The 13,927-nt window shown below is 47.8% G+C and overlaps 1 protein-coding gene across 6 annotated transcripts in view; it reads left to right on the plus strand.

Annotated features, from left to right (window-relative positions):
- cutc (cutC copper transporter homolog (E. coli)) overlaps window positions 1-12,333 on the plus strand; it is a 41,693-nt gene extending 29,360 nt beyond the window's left edge. For all 6 annotated transcript variants that reach the window (XM_072479692.1, XM_072479696.1, XM_072479691.1 and 3 more), the window contains 2 exons: window positions 2,697-2,802; window positions 11,848-12,333. In XM_072479692.1, the coding sequence (XP_072335793.1) occupies window positions 2,697-2,802; window positions 11,848-11,959 (218 nt within the window). In that variant the 3' untranslated portion in view covers window positions 11,960-12,333. The remainder of the gene's footprint in view (window positions 1-2,696; window positions 2,803-11,847) is intronic.
- Window positions 12,334-13,927: the final 1,594 nt, after the last annotated feature.

Consider the following 13,927-nt stretch of genomic DNA (forward strand, 5'->3'; position numbering starts at 1 on the left):
TATGACACTTCGAAGTTTATTGATGAACCACGCAAAAATATCATATGTAACGCTGTAGGAATAATGATCAATCAGCTCCTGCCACACATTTCAAACACTCAATTCCATTGATATTCTTTAAACCTAGCCTAATATAGGGCAGTGAGCTGAGGGGGTGATGGGTTTCATAGATTATCATAGAATTTACAGTGCAGAAGGAGGCCATTCGGCCCATCGAGTCTGCACCGGCTCTTGGAAAGAGCACCCTACCCAAGGTCAACACCTCCACCCTATCCCCATAACCCAGTAACCCCACCCAACACTAAGGGCAATTTTGGGCACTAAGGGCAATTTATCATGGCCAATCCACCTAACCTGCACATCTTTGGACTGTGGGAGGAAACCGGAGCACCCGGAGGAAACCCACGCAGACATGGGGAGGATGTGCAGACTCCGCACAAACAGTGACCCAAGCCGGAATTGAACCTGGGACCCTGGAGCTGTGAAGCAAGTGTGCTATCCACAATGCTACCGTGCTGCCGTGTTGAACAGTACTTGCATGTGAACACTCTGTGGCAACCTTCAGTACTTCCAGGTCAGGTACAGCTTGGGAGGAATGCTAGGAGGAAGGCGAGTGCATTGTCTTTAACTTAAAACGCACCATTGGTGCTCAAAGACTACAAACTGCGCATATTCTAGTGTTCAACAAGGTTACACCCAAACTAAAGCTCCTTCCGCAATGCGACAATATTACAAGATCACTTGTTCTTTGCTGATTTTCGCCCATCCTATGATTTCTCTGAGTGATTTAATCCTAGCTATGAAATAGGAGCAGAGGTATCCCATATGGTGCCTCATGCCTGCTCCGCCATTCAGTTAGACCTGCTTCAACTCCACTTTCATGCCCGCTCCCCATATCCCTTGATTCACTTAAAGATCAAAAATGTATTTACCTCGGCCTCGAATATATCCAATGCTGGAATATTCACAACCGTCTCAGTGAAGAAATTTCTCCTTGGTCCTAAATGATATGCCCCTTATCCCGAGACTGTGCCCCCATATTCAAGATCCCCCAGCCAAGGGAAACAACCTCTCAGTATCTTTCATATTAAGCCCATTCAGGATCTTTTACGTTTCACTCTTCTGAACTCAAGAGAGTGCAGACCCAATTTGTTCAGTCTTTCATCATAAGACAGCCTCCTCATCCCAAGGAGCAATCTAGTGAACCTTTGCTGTATCGCCTCCAATGCAAGTATATCCCCTTCCTGAAATATGGAGACCAAAATGCTACTTGGTATTCCAGACTTGGTCTCACCAAAGCCTTGTGGAATTGTGGCAATATTTCTTATACAGAAATCCCCTTGCAATAAAGGTCCACATGCCATTTGTCTTCCTGATTGCTTGCTGTATCTGCAGGCTATGTTCCCATGTTCCTTGTACAAGTACACCCATGACCCTCTCATTAAATTTGAAAGTTTCACAATTTTTGAAAGATATTCTGCTTTTCTATTCTTACTCACAAAGTGAATGACTTCACACTTCCTCATGTTATACTCAATTCACCAACTTATTGCCCACTCACCTAGTCTGTCTATATTTCTTTGCGCCTCTATGTGTCCTCCTCAGAGCTTACATTCCGCAGCAAACTTCGATACGTTACTCTCTATCTCTTTGTCATAAACGTAGACTGTAAAGAGCTGAGGCCCGAGCACTGATCCTTGCGACATCCCCACGAGTTACAGCCTGCTAACATGAATATATCCAGTTTATCCCGAACTCTCTGCTTCCTATCTGTTAACCAACCCTCTGTACATGTTGTCGAAGCAAATTACCGCGGATGCTGGAATCTGAAGCTCAGCTTTGACAAAGATTCACCTGGACTCAAAATATTAGCTCTTTTCTCTCCCTACAGATTGCTGCCAGACCTGCTGAGACTTTCCAGCATTTTCTCTTTCGTTTCTCCTCTATACATGATAAAATATTATTCTCAATCCATGAGCCCATATCTTGTGTTAACCCTTTGTGCGACACTTTAGTTGTCTTCAGTTCTGTGCTGATGATATTGCTGTTTCTTGTAAAACCATAACCTGGTCACTTGATTATTCCACCGCTTTTCATTCACCAACAAAGTGACCTCTCGGATGTGGTAGATAATGTAAGTTTTCTTGTGTCCCAAAGATAGCCTGCATAATTGAGATTTGTAATCGGTAGTAACAACCATGAATCAGCTGGTTTCATTCCTTCTTCCGAGTCAGGAGGTCATGAGTTCAAGTGTCACTCCAGACATTTGAGCACGCAATCTAGGCTTACACTCCCAGTGCAGTACTAAGAGAATGCTGCATAGTGGGAGTGTACAGTCGGAGTGCGCATGAGGTGTTAAATCAAGGTCTTATCTGCTCTCTCAGATGTATGTTAAAGATCCTATGGCACTATTACAAAGAAAAGCAGAGGAGTTCTCTCTGGTGTCCTGGCCAATATTTATCTCCCAATCAAAATCGCCAAAGCAGATTATCTGATCATTATCATATTGCTGTATCTGGGAGCTTACTGTGAGCAAATTCCCTCCCACATTTCCTACGTCACAGCAATAACTATACTTCACAAGTACTTCATTGGCTGAGAAGCGCTTTGGGACTGAGATCATGACCGGTCCCACAGACATGCAAGTTTCTTTCTTTTCAGCAAAAAGTTGCCTTTTCTTTTTGTCTGCTGTTCAGGGGGTGGAATAACAGAGAGAAATGTGCAGCGGATTCTGGAAGGTTCCGGAGCCCAGGAGTTTCACTGCTCTGCCCGATCCTCTCGAGACTCTTCAATGAAATTTAGGTAGGTCAAATAGAATGAATGACTTGAGGGGATCTGGGGACCTTATCTCCATCAAGGGGTTACAAATGATTAGTGGAGCTTGTTTCGTAATTAGTTTTTGCTCAGTTCTTGGTGAACCCTTTCCTGCAGCTGTAGCTGTAATAAAAAGATATTAGTTCTGGAGCAATACACCCCGAATGAATTAGGCTTCGGTGGTTGTTTTAAACAATAATATATACTGAAATAAGAACAGAGTGGTTAGCACTGCTACCTCACAACGCTGAGGACCGGGTTCGATCACGGCCCCGGGTCACTGTCCGTCTGGAGTTTGCACATTCTCCCCGTGTTTGCGTGGGTCTCACATCCATAACCCAAAGATGTGCAGGGTAGATGGATTGGCCACGCTAAATTGCCCCTGAATTGAAAAAAAGAATTGGGTAGTCTTAAATTTATTTTAAAAAATTAAATAAGAGCAGAAAATGCTGGAAAGACTCAGCAGGTCTGGCAGATTCTGTGGAGAGAGAAACAGTGTTAATTTTCGAGTCCGTAAGACTTGGTCAGAGTTAAAGAGAGGGAGAAATGTGATGGATTTTATACTGTTTAAGGGGGTGGGGCAGGTGGAGCAAAATAGAAGGTCTGGGATAGGTGAGAGCTAAGAAGAAATTTGACAAAGATGTCATGGAACATAATAAATTTTAATGTATTGACTGGTAATAGTATTGTTCTTATGTAACTAGACTTCAGTATTACATTAAATGACAAGTAATAATAATCTTTATTATTGTCACAAGTAGGCTCACATTAACACTGCAATGAAGTTACTGTGAAAAGCCCCTAGTCGCCACATTCCGGCGCCTGTTCGGGTACACAGAGGGAGAATTCAAAATGTCCAATTCACCTAACCACACCTTTCGGGACTTGTGGGAGGAAACCGGAGTACCCGGAGGAAACCCACGTAGACACGGGGAGAAAGTGCAGACTCCGCACCGACAGTGACCCAAGCCGGGAATCGAACCTGGGACCCTGGCGCTGTGAAGCAACAGTGCTAACCACTATGCCACCGTGCCACCCTGTTAATTAATACACCCTCATTTCCTTGTGGACTTTGATTAAGCTTGACTGCCATTATGAGGCTATTCACTTTCGACTGTGCTAAAAGCTCAAGCAACCACTGACCACAAGGCCCTACAATGAAGTCTACTGGTTTTTAACTTTCTGAGTGAGAGCTCAGTTTAGATGCCAAAACTTAGACAGGGATACAACAACAACAAAGAACAAAGAAATGTACAGCACAGGAACAGGCCCTTCGGCCCTCCAAGCCCATGCCGACCATGCTGCCCGACTAAACTACAATCTTCTACACTTCCTGGGACCGTATCCTTCTATTCCCATCCTATTCATATATTTGTCAAGATGCCCCTTAAATGTCCCTATCGTCCCTGCTTCCACTACCTCCTCCGGTAGCGAGTTCCAGGCACCCACTACCCTCTGCGTAAAAAACTTGCCTCGTACATCTACTCTAAACCTTGCCCCTCTCACCTTAAACCTATGCCCCCTAGTAATTGACCCCTCTACCCTGGGGAAAAGCCTCTGACTATCCACTCTGTCTATGCCCCTCATAATTTTGTATACCTCTATCAGGTCGCCCCTCAACCTCCTTCGTTCCTTTTGTAAGGGCCCCGAAGAATCCAGCACGAGTTTTAAGGATACAAAATAATAAAGTTTATTTACTATAACAATATATACATAGCAGTAGCAGTAACTTCCCTTGCTACCTTCTCCTTCCTCCTGGTTCCTGGACTGGCCAGCTTATTTATAGTAGGAGTTTCTCCGCCCCCCTCATTGGGGAAGTTCATACTCCCATAGGATTGTGGGATAATCATTAGTCCCCAGCCAATCGTCAGTAGGCAGGTTATAACATCCCTCCCCCCCAAAGTCCAAGGAATCCACCGTAGGCCCTGGCGAAGGGAGGCGTCGAACTCGTTTGGCCGCATGCCAGACGCCATTTGCACGCGGCGCTGGATCAGGCGGCGTGTAACGAGACGGAGACCGGCGCTTCCGTGATGAACGGCGCGGTTGTACATCCACGGCCTGTGGACCCGAGGATTCCCCCTCTGATTCATCCTGTGTCTCCATCTCGGAGTCAGAGTCTGCTGCCTCCGTCATGTCAGCGTCTCTGTCCCCATTCGGTCCCGTCATGACCTGCGCAGGCTTCGAGTGAGGCACCAGTGGAAGATTTGGAGGACTACCTTCCCTGGTTTCTGGTCTTTGCCGCTGTTGAACTGAGCTCCGGGGGCGGGGAATCTTTTGCGGGGATGATCTTCTGGACCGGACGTGGTCTACATGTTTTCGCTGGAGATGTCCCTAGGCTTGCACTTGGTACGATATAGGGCCCGTTTGGCGAAAGATTACCCCAGGAACCCATTGGGCACCACCAGCAAAATTCCGCACGAATACTGGGTCACCGGGCGCAAACTGCCGAATCGGACGATGCTGAGACAATCCCGGTCCCTGCCGTTCTTGTGTGCGGCGTACTTTTGCGCCAATGTCCGGGAAGACCATACTAAGGCGGGTGCGAAGTCTCCGGCCATTAGGAGTTCTGCGGGAGCTACCCCAGTCACTGTATGGGGGGTGGTCCTGTACGTAAACAAAAACCGAGCCAGTCTCGTGTCCATTGATCCGGAAGACTGCTTCTTTAGGCCTCTTTTGAATGTTTGCACTGCACGCTCTGCCAACCCATTTGAAGCCGGGTGGTAAGGGGCAGTGCGGATATGGCGGATGCCGTTCATCTTTGTAAACCTAGCAAACTCCTCACTCGTGAATGGAGTGCCATTATCCGTGACCAGCACCTCGGGGAGGCCATGCGTGCTAAATGATAAACGCATTTTTTCAATTGTTGCGCAGGACGTTGTCCCCTGCATCTTATGCACCTCCAGCCATTTGGACTGGGTGTCAATTAGTAGAAGGAACATGGATCCCTGAAAAGGGCCTGCGAAATCTGCATGTAAGCGTGCCCAAGGCCGCCCTGGCCATTCCCAGTGATGTAGGGGCGCGGCCGGCGGAAGCTTCTGATGCTCCTGGCAAATGGAGCAGTTTTGGGCCACCTTCTCAATGTCGGTGTCGAGGCCTGGCCACCAGACATAACTCCGGGCCAACATTTTCATCTTGGTCACGCCCGGATGCCCATTTTGCAAGACTGATAATATCAGCTCCTGGCCTTTTTCCGGGACAACCACACGCGTCCCCCACAAGAGGATGCCGTCTTCCACGCTGAACTCTGACAGCTTGGAGGAAAATGCCCGTAACTCGCCTGGGAGCTGTCTATGCTGCCCACCATACAGGACTATGTGCCGAACCTTTGACAGGACTGGCTCCGTCTGGGTCCACTCACGGATCTGTGATGCCGTGACAGGCAAGGTGTCCATAAAATTTAGGGTTGCGACCACCTCACCGGTCGTGGGGGTCGACATGGGGCCGGTCGATAAAGGCAATCGGCTCAGTGCGTCGGCATTTGCTATCTGCGTACCTGGTTTGTGCTCCAGAGAATACTCATATGCAGCAAGCAACAAAGCCCAGCGCTGGATCCGTGCAGAAGCAATGGGCGGTATCGGCTTATCCTCTCTGAAGAGTCCCAGCAGGGGCTTATGATCAGTCACGATAGTGAAATGGCGGCCGTACACATACTGGTGGAAGCGTTTCACCGCGAAAACCACTGCCAGGCCCTCCTTCTCGATCTGCGCGTACAGATTGCAACCATTGCAACCGCAAATGGCGCAACCAGTCCCGACCCAACAGGCTGGGCCCATGGCCACGCACTACGATAAGTGGGAAACGCCCCTCCTGGCGTCCATAGACAACAGGGGTCATTGTAGTTCCTGCAATGTCCAGTGGTTCCCCCGTGTAGGTGACCAACCTGGCCTGTGAGTCAGTTAGTGTAAGGGTCTGTATACCCTGCTTGATGCGGTCGAATGTCCTCTGGGCGATCACGGAGACCGCTGCGCCAGTATCCAACTCCATCTCCAGCGGGTGGCCATTGACCCGTACTGTCACCTTAATGGGGGCCACACGGGGAGCTGCCACACAATGCAGCTGCAGGCAGTCGTCCTCCGTCTCCACGTCCTCAGGAGTGGTCGCCGCAGGTTCATCCACATGGAAGGTACGGCCTCTGGGCTGGTCCCAGTTACGGCCCCTGGGCTGGTCCCAGTTTCGGTCGGAACGACGGCGCCTCTGGCGTCCCCAGGACCGCCGTCCGCGACGGGGTCGGCGCCTACAAGTCTGACACGGACATGGCTCCTCATCCATTGGCTCTGGAGAAGGCTCCCTTCGGGGAGGAATGTCCGATGGCCACTGGCGTCGGTCTGGTCGTTGCCTCGCCCAAGGTACCGCAGGAGTGCGGGGGGACGTTTTTGGGCGGAAAGGGTTTCGCCCCAAGGCATGCACTTCCATTCCCTGTAGCTCCTGTACTCCTCGCTCTGCGCTCTCTCGGGACAAGACTATTTGTATTGCCTGTTGAAAAGTCAATGTTGGCTCCGCTAACAACTTTCTCTGGGTGGCCGCATTGTTAATACCGCAAACCAAACGGTCGCGTAACATTTCTGACAAGGTCTCACCATAGTCACAGTATTCCGCAATCCCGCGTAGCCTGGATAAAAAATCGGCAAGGGATTCTCCAGGGGTCGTCTCAGCGGTATTAAACCGGTAACGCTGGACTATCGTGGACGGGGTTGGGTTAAAGTGTTGCCCCACTAGATTCACAAGTTCGTCAAACGTTTTGGTGTCCGGCGCAGCTGGGTACGTAAGGCTCCTAATCACCCCAAACGTATGCGGCCCGCAGGCGGTGAGCAATATGACCACCTGGCGCTCGTTTTCAGTGATATTGTTTGCCCGGAAATAGTAACGCATCCGTTGCGTGTACTGGTTCCAGCTTTCCAGCGCAGCATCAAAAACATCCAAACGTCCGTACAGAGGCATGGTATAATAGAAAACAACTTCGAACCTGTATCCAACAAAAATCCAGGGAGGTGGCTTCAGCAGTGTAGACAGCTATTCACTTTTACCTTCGTCGCCAGTTTTGTAAAGGCCCCGAAGAATCCAGCACGAGTTTTAAGGATACAAAATAATAAAGTTTATTTACTATAACAATATATACATAGCAGTAGCAGTAACTTCCCTTGCTACCTTCTCCTTCCTCCTGGTTCCTGGACTGGCCAGCTTATTTATAGTAGGAGTTTCTCCGCCCCCCTCATTGGGGAAGTTCATACTCCCATAGGATTGTGGGATAATCATTAGTCCCCAGCCAATCGTCAGTAGGCAGGTTATAACAGTTCCATTGAGAACAAACCGAGTTTATTCAATCGCTCCTCATAGCTAATGCCCTCCATACCAGGCAACATTCTGGTAAATCTCTTCTGCACCCTCTCTAAAGCCTCCACATCCTTCTGGTAGTGTGGCGACCAGAATTGAACACTATACTCCAAGTGTGGCCTAACTAAGGTTCTATACAGCTGGAACATGACTTGCCAATTCTTATACTCAATGCCCCGGCCAATGAAGGCAAGCATGCCGTATGCCTTCTTGACTACCTTCTCCACCTGTGTTGCCCCTTTCAATGACCTGTGGACCTGTACTCCTAGATCTCTTTGACTTTCAATACTCTTGAGGGTTCTACCATTCACTGTATATTCCCTACCTGCATTAGACCTTCCAAAATGCATTACCTCACATTTGTCCGGATTAAACTCCATCTGCCATCTCTCCGCCCAAGTCTCCAGACAATCTAAATCCTGCTGTATCCTCCGACAGTCCTCATCGCTATCCGCAATTCCACCAACCTTTGTGTCGTCTGCAAACTTACTAATCAGACCAGTTACATTTTCCTCCAAATCATTTATATATACTACAAAGAGCAAAGGTCCCAGCACTGATCCCTGTGGAACACCACTGGTCACAGCCCTCCAATTAGAAAAGCATCCCTCCATTGCTACTCTCTGCCTTCTATGGCCTAGCCAGTTCTGTATCCACCTTGCCAGCTCACCCCTGATCCCGTGTGACTTCACCTTTTGTACTAGTCTACCATGAGGGACCTTGTCAAAGGCCTTACTGAAGTCCATATAGACAACATCTACTGCCCTACCTGCATCAATCATCTTAGTGACCTCCTCGAAAAACTCTATCAAGTTAGTGAGACACGACCTCCCCTTCACAAAACCGTGCTGCCTCTCACTAATACGTCCATTTGCTTCCAAATGGGAGTAGATCCTGTCTCGAAGAATTCTCCCCAGTAATTTCCCTACCACTGAAGTAAGGCTCACTGGCCTGTAGTTCCCGGGATTATCCTTGCTACCCTTCTTAAACAGAGGAACAACATTGGCTATTCTCCAGTCCTCCGGGACATCCCCTGAAGACAGCGAGGATCCAAAGATTTCTGTCAAGGCCTCAGCAATTTCCTCTCCAGCCTCCTTCAGTATTCTGGGGTAGATCCCATCAGGCCCTGGGGACTTATCTACCTTAATATTTTTTAAGACACCCAACACCTCGTCTTTTTGGATCACAATGTGACCCAGGCTATCTACACCCCCTTCTCCAGACTCAACATCTACCAATTCCTTCTCTTTGGTGAATACTGATGCAAAGTATTCATTTAGTACCTCGCCCATTTCCTCTGGCTCCACACATAGATTCCCTTGCCTATCCTTCAGTGGGCCAACCCTTTCCCTGGCTACCCTCTTGCTTTTTATGTACGTGTAAAAAGCCTTGGGATTTTCCTTAACCCTATTTGCCAATGACTTTTCGTGACCCCTTCTAGCCCTCCTGACTCCTTGCTTAAGTTCCTTCCTACTTTCCTTATATTCCACGCAGGCTTCGTCTGTTCCCAGCCTTTTAGCCCTGACAAATGCCTCCTTTTTCTTTTTGACGAGGCCTACAATATCACTCGTCATCCAAGGTTCCCGAAAATTGCCGTATTTATCTTTCTTCCTCACAGGAACATGCCGGTCCTGTATTCCTTTCAACTGACACTTGAAAGTGTAATGGTGATGTCACTGGATTCGTCCAGCGGCCCAGGATAATACTCCGGGAGTAGGGTTCAAATCCCATGATGACAGCTGGAGGAATTAATTTCAGTTAATCAATAAATCTGGAATTAGAAACATAGAACATACAGTGCAGAAGGAGGCCATTCGGCCCATCGAGTCTGCACCGACCCACTTAAGCCCTCACTTCCACCCCATCCCCGTAACCCAATAACTCCTAACCTTTTTGGTCACTAAGGGCAATTTTTCATGGCCAATCCACCTAACCCGCACATCTTTGGACTGTGGGAGGAAACCGGAGCACCTGGAGGAAACCCACGCACATACGGGGAGAACATGCAGACTCCTCACAGACAGTGACCCAGCGGGGAATCGAACCTGGGACCCTGGCGCTGTGAAGCCACAGTGCTAACCCTGTGCTACCGTGCTGCCCTCATTAAAAGCAAGTCACAGTGATGGTGACCATTAGATTATCGGATTGCCTCAAAAAAAAATCTGGTTCACTAATGCCCTTTAGGGAAGGAAATCTGCCGTCCTTACCCCGTCTGGCCTACATGTGACTCCAGACTTAAATAACGTTGTTGACTCTTAACTGCTCTCTGAAGATGCCAAACATAGAAATTAGGAGCTGGAATAGGCCATTCGGCCTGTCTCCACCATTCATTATGATCATGGCTGACCATCCAATTCCGTAACCTGTTCCCAATTTCCCCCCCATATACTTTCATCCCTTTAGCCTCAAGAGATAGATCTAACTTCTTCTTGAAAGCATACAGTGTTTTGGCCTCGACTTCTTTCTGTGGTAGTGAATTCCGCAGGTTCTCCGCTATCTGGCTGAAGAAAGTTCTCCGCATCTCAGCTAAATGGTTTACCCCGTATCCTCAGACTGTGGCCCCTGCTTCTGAACTCGCCCGCCATCGGGAACATCCTTCCTGCATCTACACTGTCTAGTCCTGTTTGAATTTTGGAGGCTTCCATGAGATCCCTTCCCCCTCATTCTTTTAAACTTCAGCGAATATAATCGTAACCAACTCAATCTTTCCTCATATGACAGTCCCGCCATCCCAGCAATCAGTCTGGTAAACCTTCGCTGCACTCCCTCTGGAGCAAGAACATCTTTCCTCAGATAAGGAGACCAAAAGTGCACACGCTATTCCAGGTGTGGCTTCACCAAGACATCCCTGCTCCTGTACTCGAATCCTCTCGCTATGAAGGCCAACATGAAGGGGCTGGTTTAGCACACTGGGCTAAATCGCTGGCTTTTAAAGCAGACCAAGGCAGGCCAACAGCACGGTTCAATCCCCGTACCAGCCTCCCTGAACAGGCGCCGGAATGTGGCGACTAGGGGCTTTTCACAGTAACTTCATTTGAAGCCTACTTGTGACAATAAGCGATTTTCATTTCATTTCATACCATTTGCCTCCTTCACCGTATGCTGTACCTGCATGTTTACTTTGAGCGACTGGTGCACAAGGACACCCAGGTCTCGTTGCACATTTCCCTCTCTTCCCATTCAAATAATAATCTGCCTTCCTGCTTTTGCTACCAAATTGGATAATCTCACACTTATCGACATTATACTGCATCTGCCATGCATTTGCACTCTCTCAACTTGTCCAAATCACATTGAAGCATCTCTGCACCCTCCTCACAGCTCACCCTCCCACCCAGCTTTGTATTATCTGCAAATTTGGAAATACTACATTTAGTTCCCTCATCTAAATCACTCATATATATTGTGAATAGCCAGGGTCCTAGCACCGATCCCTGCTGTACCCCCCTGGTGACTACCTGCCTTTTGGAAAAAGACCCATTTATTTCTACTCTTTGTTTCCTATCTACCAACCAGTTTTTTAATCCATCTCAATATACTGCCCCCTCCACCGGGAACATCAGTTGTATTAAAGTACTACAGAAAAGGCCAGTACACAAGGACATGTTAACTTGGCGGACTGGAGCATGGTCTGATGGGAAAATAATATTCTAACTGAACTGCGGTGGGATGATATGTCTGTGCTTCTCCTTTTCTCATTAGAAACTCCTCTGTTTCCATGGGCGTGTCTCTCTCTGCGCCAGAGTACAGTGTGAAAGTGGCGGACATCTGCAGGTTAAGAACAATGATCTCTGTTGCCAAGGACTCTGTATAAATGCCGAGAATCTTACAACTAAAAAAAAAAAAACAGGGAATAAATACTGCTGTACGGAAGATACACTGAAGCATCTACCTGATTGAGTACGGGTTTGTACAGTTTAACAATTATGACTTGTCTACTAACCGGGAGAGGAACAAGCAAGAGGTTTGGGTTGAACAGAACTCGTTAAAGCAGAAGCCCTGTGGCCGAGGAACCTTTTTTAATGTCATTTTTGTATGATTTTTAAGTGATTGACTTAGTTTTCAGAGCAACCAGAATCCTGATTTACAGCGTCTCGTCATGTGAAGAAGAAGCTTCGCTATCAGGACTGTGATCGACGGCCAGTGCTCATAGCTTGCTTTTATAACCATTAAAAATTGCGAACTCAATGCTCTGGTTCCTTTCTTCACAACCATTGTTCTTCTCTCCCCCTGCCCCCTCAATGTTTGGCCCCTCATGGGTACAATTCCATGGCCACCATCTGCTATCTGACTCAAGTGGCCAATCTTTACCAATGTGGACCTAGATGTTGAATGCTGGCCCACATTGGACATCAATGTGGCATCTACACATCCTGTACTTCCCAGCCCAGATTGCTACGGGCAGGCGTCGCAAACCTTGAACAATTTCCTCTCTCAAACCCGTGTGACTATCTTCAGCTGTAACATTTCTACCGCTGTTGCAGCTCAGCCCAGGAAACTCAACGTAAAACAAATCTGGAGCTTTCTTGCGTTGTTTCACTCTGCTCCTGAATGATAAACTCACTGAGCCATCGGGGAGCCAGTCCCTGTTTCCTTGTTATTAATTAACCATTACCATAGCTTACAAAAATTGAAGCAAGTAAAGAAACAAACACCCATCCTAAAGATTTTGTTTTTCTGCCCAGGCAGTGTGATTGTATGAACACTAGATCTCGATTGTGACTCACTCCAAAAGAGAATGGCATGACTTTGCAAGACTTTTATTAAGATCAGTGATTAGATGTTGCCGGTTCCTGACAACGCAGGCTGCCCCTCCATAATTGGTTGTTCCACCTACAGATGGAGGAGGACCAGTAAATTGCAGAGAACAACACTCAGTCGCAATAGAGCGAGTGGGTAAAATGGAAAATACTGCTTAATGTCAGTATTGGCTGCTACATTTTGGATGTAAGACCATAAGATGTACATAGATACATAGAAGATAGGAGAGGAGAGGCATTTTGGCCCTTTGAGCCTGCTCCGCCATTCATCACAATCATGGCTGATCATCCAACTCAATCGCCTAATCCTGCTTTCTCCCCATAGCCTTTGATCCCATTCTCCCCAAGTGCTATATCCAGCCGCCTCTTGAATATATTCAAAGTTTTAGCATCAACTACTTCCTGTGGTAATGAATTCCACAGGCTCACCACTCTTTGTGTGAAGAAGTATCTCCTTATCTCTGTCCGAAATGGTTTACCCTGAATCCTCAGGCTGTGACCCCTGGTTCTGGACACACCCACCATTGGTAACATCTTCCCTGCACCTACCCTGTCTAGTCCTGTTAGAATTTTATAAGTCTCTATGAGATCCCCCCTCATTCTTCAGAATCCAGCGAGAACAATGCCAACCTAGTCAATCTCCTCATATAACAGTCCCGCCATCCCTGGAATCAGTCGGGTAAACCTTCGCTGCACTCCCTCGAGAGCAAGAACATCCTTCCTCAGAGAAGGAGACCAAAACTGCCCACAATACTCCAGGTGTGGCCTCACCAAGGCACTGTACGATTGGAGCAACACATCCCTGCTTCTATACTTGAAATCTCTCAATGAAGGCCAACATACCATTAGCCTTCTTTACTGCCTGCTGCACCTGCATGCTTACCTTCAGCGATTGGTGCACAAGGACACCCAGGTCCCGCTGCACACTCCCCTCTCCCAATTTACAACCATTCAGGTAGTAATCTGCCTTCCTGTTTTTGCTTCCAAAATGAATAACCTCACACTATATCCAAATTATACTG

The sequence above is a fragment of the Scyliorhinus torazame genome, chromosome 16, assembly GCF_047496885.1.
Source record: "Scyliorhinus torazame isolate Kashiwa2021f chromosome 16, sScyTor2.1, whole genome shotgun sequence".
Taxonomy (NCBI): domain Eukaryota; kingdom Metazoa; phylum Chordata; class Chondrichthyes; order Carcharhiniformes; family Scyliorhinidae; genus Scyliorhinus; species Scyliorhinus torazame.